This window comes from Dermochelys coriacea, chromosome 25 (genome assembly GCF_009764565.3).
Source record: "Dermochelys coriacea isolate rDerCor1 chromosome 25, rDerCor1.pri.v4, whole genome shotgun sequence".
NCBI classification, from domain to species: Eukaryota; Metazoa; Chordata; order Testudines; family Dermochelyidae; genus Dermochelys; species Dermochelys coriacea.
Genome location: NC_050092.1, coordinates 1,211,925 through 1,220,434, shown reverse-complemented (window position 1 = coordinate 1,220,434; position 8,510 = coordinate 1,211,925). Strand labels below are relative to the sequence as shown.

Genomic DNA, 8,510 nt, shown 5'->3' with positions numbered 1-8,510 from the left:
GAGCTTTGTGCAGCCTAGCCACTTGTATCAAGAGGAGGCATTGCACGTTGGGCTTTGAGGCTTTTATAGGGTCCTGTCATTTGCGTTCAAAATAATAGCGGCCATAGCCATGTGGGCATTGTTTTGATGTTGTAGTTTGTGCTCTCACCCTCTGGCCCCCTCAGGCTAGCATAGCATGATAGCATAAGCCTTGCTACCTCAAACCCGTTGGTCCCAGCTGGAGGCTCACTTCCAGGTGCAAGTAGATACACCTATTGGAAACTTGAGGAATGCGTTTGGGCCATGAGAAAGAGCCATCCTTCCCCACTGGAGAATCTGTACATTAGTCCAGTACTGCAGCTGTGATCAAGCTGAAGCACCCGGTGTGTGTGTTTGTTTTTATGGTGTCAGGGAACTCTCTCCTTGCTAAACTTTGTGCCCCCAATCAGACGGTAAAACATTTTCTTTCCTGCAACAAGTGTGTGTCTTGTTCTGGGAAAGAGCTTTATGGAAAAGAAATACAGAGCAGCTACAGGACCCTGCTAGCATAAAAATGGACTGGAATTTTTATGCATTATTTAGGAATGTAAAACAGAAGCGATCTAAATCCATCTTTTCCCACACTTCACGAACATTGTTTTTTTGGCTGCACTCTAACCAATTCACAAACAGGGAGTTATACCCCTTTGCTCTCTAAACTCTTGTTTCAGAGTGGCAGCCGTGTTAGTCTGTATTCGCAAAAAGAGGAGGAGGACTTGTGGCACCTTAGAGACTAACACATTTATTTGAGCATAAGCTTGCGTGAGCTAGAGCTCACTTCATGGGATGCATTCCTAAACTGTTGTGTTACCAAAAGTGAGACGAGGTGAAATTGGGCAAAAGAGTTGTAAGGATCTTTCAAGTTCGCACTCCCCTACACCCTACCCAAAGCACCCCTCTTCCTGGGCGGCCCCAGCCCCCAAAGCACCCCTTTTCTCAGGGTGCCACCCGCCTGCCCCCGGCGCTCTGCCCCAAAGGGCCCCTCTGCCGGGGGAGGGCATCTCCCTACCCCCAAAGGGCCACTCTGCCCCCAGAGCGACCCCTGGGCTCTGCCCAAAGCCCGGGGCCCCCACGCCATTGATCCAGGCCAGCCATGGGGCGGCGCTTTCCACGCCCCGCCCTCGCTCGGCGCCCGGGAGCCCGCAGCGCGGAGGGACCGGCTGGGCCTGAGCGACATGTCGGTGCCCCCGGCCGTACAGATCCGCGAGGCCAACGCGCACCTGGCGGCGCTGCACGGGCGCGTGGCGGAGCTGGAGCGGCGGCTGGGCGCGGCCGAGCGCACGGTGCGCGGGCAGGCGGAGAGCCTCATCCGCAAGGACGGCGAGCTGCGCGCGGCGCTGCGGGAGCTGGGGGCTGCCAAGGACAGGTAGCGCCGGGGGCAGCGCCCGGCCCGGCGCCGCTCGGTCCCGCGCCCGGGGGCTGAGCGGCCCGGCCGGGGGGGAAGGCCGAGCAGGGCAGTGTGTAACCCCCGGCCTATGGAGAGTAGGTCCCTGGGTGGCTTATTTCTAATCTTGACGAAGCATCCCCCAGTCCCCATCAAAATCCGAACAGGCCCGAGGCAGCGCACAAGAGCGGGCAGAGCTAATTAGGGTCAGGCTCTTTCGCTTTTCATTAGAGGACCCTATTTTCAGTTGCTTGTTACTTTGTCAAACTATGACCAGTCGTGATAAAATTTTCCATATCCAGTCCCTGTCTCAGGCTGAATTTGTTTTGGGGAGTTTCATTTAAAACAGTCATGCCATTTCTGAGAACAGTGGGAGGGGAAAATTATGCCCATGTTCTTTTGTAGTAAAGATTGCCAAGTCAAGTACTGAAAAGACAGGAAGAAAAGGAGGACCCGTGGCGCCTTAGAGACCAACACATTTATTTGAGCCTAAGCTTTCGTGAGCTGCTGAATGCGTCCGATGAAGCGAGCTGTAGCTCACGAAAGCTTAGGCTCTAATAAATGTGTTAGTCTCTAAGGCGCCACGGGTCCTCCTTTTCTTTTTGCGAATACAGACCAACGCGGCTGCTACTCTGAAACCTGAAAAGCCAGGAAATACCAAGCCTAAGGTTGCTTGTGCAATTCCACTTCAGTCCCCTTGTATGCATGCGTGATGGTGATTTCCTGAACATGGCTCATTCTGCACACTGAATAAGACAGGGCTTCTGAGGAAAAAAGTATGTGGTCATGTATTCCTTAATCCTGGTATTTCCTAACTTTTCAGGGCTTTACTTTGAAACTTTGCAAAAAGAAAAGGAGGACTTGTGGCACCTTAGAGACTAAAAAATTTATTTGAGCATAAGCTTTCGTGAGCTACAGCTCCAAATGCATCCGATGCAAGTGAGCTGTAGCTCACGAAAGCTTATGCTCAAATAAATTTGTTAGTCTCTAAGGTGCCACAAGTCCTCCTTTTCTTTTTGCGAATACAGACTAACGCGGCTGCTACTCTGAAATTTGAAATTTTGGTGTTCTTTTAATGGGTTTTCTTCAATCGTATAAAAGCAAACTGAGACAATAGAAATACCTTCATGTGAACTATATTCATCATTAAATGTGTTACTAGCAGGGTCAGGACCTTTAGATCAAACTGCAGACTTCTACCACTTGAGTTAATTGAACCTCTGGTAGCATTAGTAGGCTGTTATTCTGTTTGTGGACCGATTAGAGGGCAAGAGATACCTATCTGGCTAGTGGGATTGGTACTACCTGCTGACAGCAGAGGACTATTTAGACTCAGGAATCCTGGGTTCAGTTCTAGGTTCCAGAGGAGACTATATTCTAGTGATTACAAACCCTTCTATCCCCGTCTTCTGTTCTCCTCCCTGTTTTACATGCATATCCACTTATCTACCTGTTCCTTTCTGCTTCCAGCCTGTGTCCTTTCTCTGTTCCTCAGATTCAAAGGGGTGAGTAAGGCTGCTTCTGCCGCCTCCGTGCTGCCTCGATGCTAGCAGGATGAAAGGAAAAGGAGCAAGCGTCTCCATATTCTGGAGTTTGGTGGTACAACAGAGGTGCAAGGACGGAAAAGTTCTGTCCTGCAGGCATGGGTGAAGCAAGCTCAGTCACAATATCATGACGGGGACATGTGCAGTCCAGTCGGCATGTAGGAGCTGTATGGAGATAGCACATATTCAGTGCAGATAGTGTCTTTGGAGAATTTAGCTATCAGTTTCTAAAAAACCTCTACTGAGCATATGCAAACTACAGTTTTCACTGGCTTTTGACTTGCCTGTATGTAGGCAAATTTCTACAGTTACAGCAAAACACTGACATCAGTTGATCTCCCTTGCTAAATTTCATATTCCTGTTCCAGGGCTTCTCAAACGAATGGTTGTTTTGCCCACGTTAAAAAAATTCTTACAATGTCGTTTCCCCTAAACTCATTGTCTAGAATGGCTGAACTGTTTTAGTTGAAACTTCCAGAAAAATTCAGTCCAAGGGGTAGACACCCAGCATGGAAAATTTCAGCCTGGAAGGTTAAAGTTTGGCAAAACTATAAGAAACAACGTCTTATAATGGAAAGTGTTAGGCAACCTTAAGTATCACTATTTGCACTGCCAGTGCTGTGTTAGAACTACATAAACAGCAGACCCAAAGAGAGGGACATGAGAGAGAGATTCAGGAAGCTTGAAATGATATGGGGATCATTTCTTCAACATTTTCTATAACCTCTGTTTTTTGAAACCAAAAACCCCTTAGGCCTTTATAGGATGATGGCAAATAAAGCTGTCCAGTGAGGAACAGGTTTCAGAGTAGCAGCCGTGTTAGTCTGTATTCGCAAAAAGAAAAGGAGTACTTGTGGCACCTTAGAGACTAACACATTTATTTGAGCATAAGCTTTCGTGAGCTACAGCTCACTTCATTGGATGCATTTGGTGGAAAAACCCACCAAATGCATCCGATGAAGTGAGCTGTAGCTCACGAAAGCTTATGCTCAAATAAATTCGTTAGTCTCTAAGGTGCCACAAGTACTCCTTTTCTTTCAGTGAGGAACAGTAGTTCTGTGCATGGTTACATTCTAGTAGCCTTGTTTTGAGACTAGTTTTCTTCTGTTTTCTTCGAAGAGAAATTACTGCTCTGCAGCAGAAGCTGCTTTCATCTGAGGAGACCATTCAGAAGCTGTTGAATGTCATCCAGAAAAAAGATGACTTCATTGTACAGCTGAAGCACAGGAGTCATCTTCTGACTAAAATCTGCAGAAACCGACCCACCCTGGACAATCTTCTCTCTTACATGGCAGAAGGGGAACAGTTAAGTACCTTTCCAGGGACCCAAAGTGATTCCAGTTCTCCGGTCCATGACGAGTTCCAGGAGTCACACTGTATCACCAACCAGATATCAAAGAACAAAGACTTCTCTCTCTGTGAAGATGACCTGGAAGATCAGGAATTGGATACGAGCCAGTTTGGGACGACAGTGTGAGCTGAGCGTGGAACATGACCTTTATTACAAATACTCCAGTTCTGTTTTTCAGTCTTCTGAAAAAACCAGGTTCAGGTGGGAGTCTGTCCCTCACCCCCTCAGTTCTTGCAAGTAGCCTTTTCTATATCTCCTTCATTGAGGACTCAGGAAAGTGAGCTCTATGCAATACTACCTACCTGAGTGGATACTAACCCTTGGTGAAATGGGCACTTAAGGGTTTTCCACTGTTCCTTTATCATGGGGATCTTTTAATTCCTCCTGTCCTTCAGTGTTTACTTTCCTCTCTGATCCCAAACACTTCATGTTAAGGATACTTAAGTCAAACGCTGTATAGTAGACCTTCCAGCACTTTTGGCCAAATGTATCACCATTGACTTTCAGCTTCTGTTGGCCTAAGTGCTGCTCCTCATCCAGGTCTGCTGTATATCAGAGCCATAGACGGTGATTGATTAGAGCAGGATGTTTATATACCAAAATCTAGGATATGTGATGTCTGAGTCTATAAACCTATAAAATATTGTGCAGTCTTGGGAATGAAAAATCTAAGCGCTCAAAGTTTTATATGTTTCAGCTAAAGGACATATTAAATTAGTAAAAAGCTATCTCTTCTGGGAAGTTTGGCTGCATTGGGTTGAGTTATATGTTGAATTCCCAACCTGCTGTTTTGTTTTTGAGATTAGATTGAAGATGAATCAAATCTCTTTTCTTTTGCTCTGTGGAGTTAGCACAGAAAGAAGGAAACTAGTGTATGGATTTGAGGCAGATTCACAATGTAACTGGAGGGAATCCATTTTCTGAAATTCACCTTCTTTCTAGATTGTGTGTTACCTGTTTTAAAATTAGAGTGGAGGAATGAAGGGGAAAATATCACATTCATTAGTAAGAGGTGTAGTCACTACAGTTGGTCGTGGGATTTTAAGGAATATTTTGCATAAATTTAAGTTTCTGGATAGAAGGGTTGGTTTCTGACTTGATCGCTCTCAGACTTGCATTTGAAACTTGGTAGAAAAATTAATCTATTTTAAGCTTTTTAAAATTCAGCCTCTACTGTCCTCTTACAGCTTTAAGATTGGCACCAGTCACTGCATGGAAATTTTGCTGCACAAAGTGGCCAGCTGTAACCTCTCTGCCTTTGTCTAGTACATGTAGATTTTCTCTGTGGTCTAACCAGATTTCTTTTCCAAATTCTTCTTGTTTAAACTCTCTGACTGACAGTAGCTCTATATGCAATTCTCTGTAGCTGGCTAAGTACTTTTTTATATCTATCATAAAGACCTGCTTTTATATGGGATGGTCCTTGTTCAGAATTCTTCAGTGGGAAACAAAATGTGAGAATGGGTATTCCACTGCAAATAAGAGTAAAAGAAAATCTCTTATAATTCCTTTTTGAGAAACTGTTATAAACATATGCAACATATTTATACCACCAGAGTGAATTTCCTTAATTTTTATAAATCTAAACCCCTGACTACTCTTGGTCACTAAAAGTTCCTTTGCATTTTTTGAAAAACAAGGGTTTGGCAATTATATCCTTGCCAAATGCTAACTCAGGTAAATACATTCTGCCTCCATATAGTCTCTGCCATTTACAGTCAATAAATAATTCTTAACTTCTCCTTCGTCAGCTGTGTGGGAACAGTGCTGGTGGCACAGGATGGACACAGTTACATACTGTGAGAATAGTATTTTTGTAGTGGGTGGAGTGACTGACGTCTGTTCGAAGAGTTTGTAAAAGCACTTGGTGATTTGGGATTATAGGTGCTATGTAAACATAAGGGATTATTATTTCTTTACAAGTCTACAGTAAATGTGCAAATCCCAAGAAGACTTACATACTTTAAATCCTTTGAGAAAGAGGATGATATTGTACATTCCTTCAACAGTTCAGAGTTTTTAAAATCTTGCCTTCCTTAACTTTCCAGGCCTCTTTCTAAACTTTAAGAATGTAAATTTGTGTCAACATTTAATCCGTTTATCATCTGTTTGTTACTGTGAGTGAAGGGCTAAGCAATTAGTTACTGTTTTAAATAAAAACTCATTTCACGTTTTTTTTCTCACTGATTATTATAGCAGTATCATCCAGCTGCCTGTATTTATTATTTTTGTCACACTTGCATATGCCCTCGCTTAAGTTTTTCTTGCAGGATACAAAATAAACATATTTTGGCATATTCAAGTCATGTTTTTTCCATAGGTTTTCTTTGCCTCTTCAGTTTTAAGTGACTCAACTGGTCAGCAACTCCCAGGGACCATCTGTCCAGTGTTTTCACTAGGCTGTTTACTTTTGTATCGTCTCATCTGATCTCCTTTCAAACTTGGCCCCTTTGAAATGCTCTTTTCCCTGGCATTGGTAAATAATTCTAGTTGTTCTGTGAAAGTTAACACATTTGCAAAACACAACTAGCTATCCTTTTCTAACCTCCCTAGTCCCCTGGGATGTTTTGTTTGTGATCCTTTCAAGATGTATAATTACTATTGAATCTCCCTGTTACAATATTGTCACCTATCACCCAATTCACCTTTGTATGAAAGGGGCACGAGTCCAGTGCTGCCATCAGTTACCTGCAGTAGAATCTCCTTTGCATATGGATAGGTGCAGTCCTGCACTCCCAACTCTCCAGCACATGACTATGTGTAGTGTGTGTGAGTGGTGAAGGAGAGTTGGCACCAACATCCAGGGGCGCAGTCATTGCTGATAGTACCTAGAGCCACTATTGTTTCCGGTATGTAGGAAACAGTATATTATTTAATATAAAAAGCCCTTGATGAAGGTTGCCAGCTGGGTTGTAAATTTCCCTATATCGTCCACGTCTATTGTATGTGCCATTTTTTCTTGTAGCCAAAGGAAGGGTGGGGCTGTGTGCAGGCATATGGGAGCAAGGCCTACCCAAATTGGTTGCCTATTAGGTAACTAGTGCATTCTTTGATAGGCTTGGCTTCTTGGAGCCTGGGTTTCAGTCTGCTTTGAAAATGGGAGCAGTTGAGCTGTCAGGTGTGCGGCATACAGAGGGATTGTGATCAGGGCTGGGAGTGAGTCCTAACTTTTACAAGCATATTTTAGTCCTAGGGACAGTTCCAGGGCAGCAGGTGGTGTTGGAGTCTTTCTTAACAATATGTAAGAGAACTGTTGGCCCCTTAGTAAAACTCAGAGGGGGGGTTTTGGTTGGTTAGCTCCCAGTACCAAAAGAAAGGGGAAGGGTCGATGGGAAATCAGGACTCAGACTGACAGTCGCCCGGAACAATGGGGGGAGGCCAATGCTCCAGGTCAGCCTGATTGACAGAGGAGGCAGGCTAATGGAATCAGGAGGCCAGAGGGCTCCTGTCCTCCGCATGAGCTGAAACAGAGTGGGGCTGAGCTGGGCCATGGCAGCCAGAGAAGCAGTCCAGGGAGCAGAGCCGTAGCAACAAAAGCCAGAAAAGTAGCCCTGGAAACAGGTTGGTGCTGGGAGCAGACACACACAAGCAACCCACAGAGCAGACCTGTACTGGGAGGAGAGCTGCAGAGAGCCAGAGGGGCCAGAAAAGCAGCCAAGGGGGCTGGAGGCAGAGCAGTATCAGTGCTGAGGCAGAGTGGAGCTGGGGCTGGAGCAGTCTCCGGAGTTGGGTGTAGTGAGCAGCTGGTGAGAGTGAGGGGGGGACCCTTGGCAGCGAGCCCAGCACAGGGAGACGCCCCCAGCCAAGATGCTGTAGAGGCCAGACTTGGAGGGGGATTGTAATCCTGAGGAGGGGAGGGTCTGAGGCTGGGAAGAAGGGTCCTGCCACCTGGAGCCTGAAGGTGTGTGGCCACTGCCAGAGAAAGTGTCTGACCCATCCTGCAGCACAGCCAAGGCCTGAACTTCCCTTACATTCCAGATACAGGTTTCAGAGTAGCAGCCGTGTTAGTCTGTATTCGCAAAAAGAACAGGAGGACTTGTGGCGCCTTAGAGACTAACACATTTATTAGAGCATAAGCTTTCGTGAGCTACAGCTCACTTCATCAGATGCATTTGGTGGAAAATACAGAGGGGAGATTGATATACACACACAGAGAACATGAAACAATGGGTTTATCGTACACACTGTAAGGAGAAAGAAAAGGAGTACTTGT

The 8,510-nt window shown here is 45.5% G+C and overlaps 1 protein-coding gene across 1 annotated transcript; it reads left to right on the top strand.

Moving 5' to 3' along the window:
- Nucleotides 1-1,118: 1,118 nt before the first annotated feature.
- On the top strand, nt 1,119-6,599 carry VMAC (vimentin type intermediate filament associated coiled-coil protein). The gene is made up of 2 exons (XM_038383861.2): nt 1,119-1,384; nt 4,066-6,599. The coding sequence occupies exons 1-2, from the start codon at nt 1,194-1,196 to the stop codon at nt 4,421-4,423; spliced, it is 549 nt and encodes a 182-aa protein (XP_038239789.1). The 5' UTR covers nt 1,119-1,193; the 3' UTR covers nt 4,424-6,599.
- Nucleotides 6,600-8,510: the final 1,911 nt, after the last annotated feature.

Excerpts from the sequence above, each read along its gene's own strand:
- VMAC (XM_038383861.2), top strand. The coding sequence starts at position 1,194 with ATGTCGGTGCCCCCGGCCGTACAGATCCGCGAGGCCAACGCGCACCTG. Across the intron at positions 1,385-4,065 it reads CTGGGGGCTGCCAAGGACAG|AGAAATTACTGCTCTGCAGC; the intron begins GTAGCGCCGGGG and ends TTTTCTTCGAAG.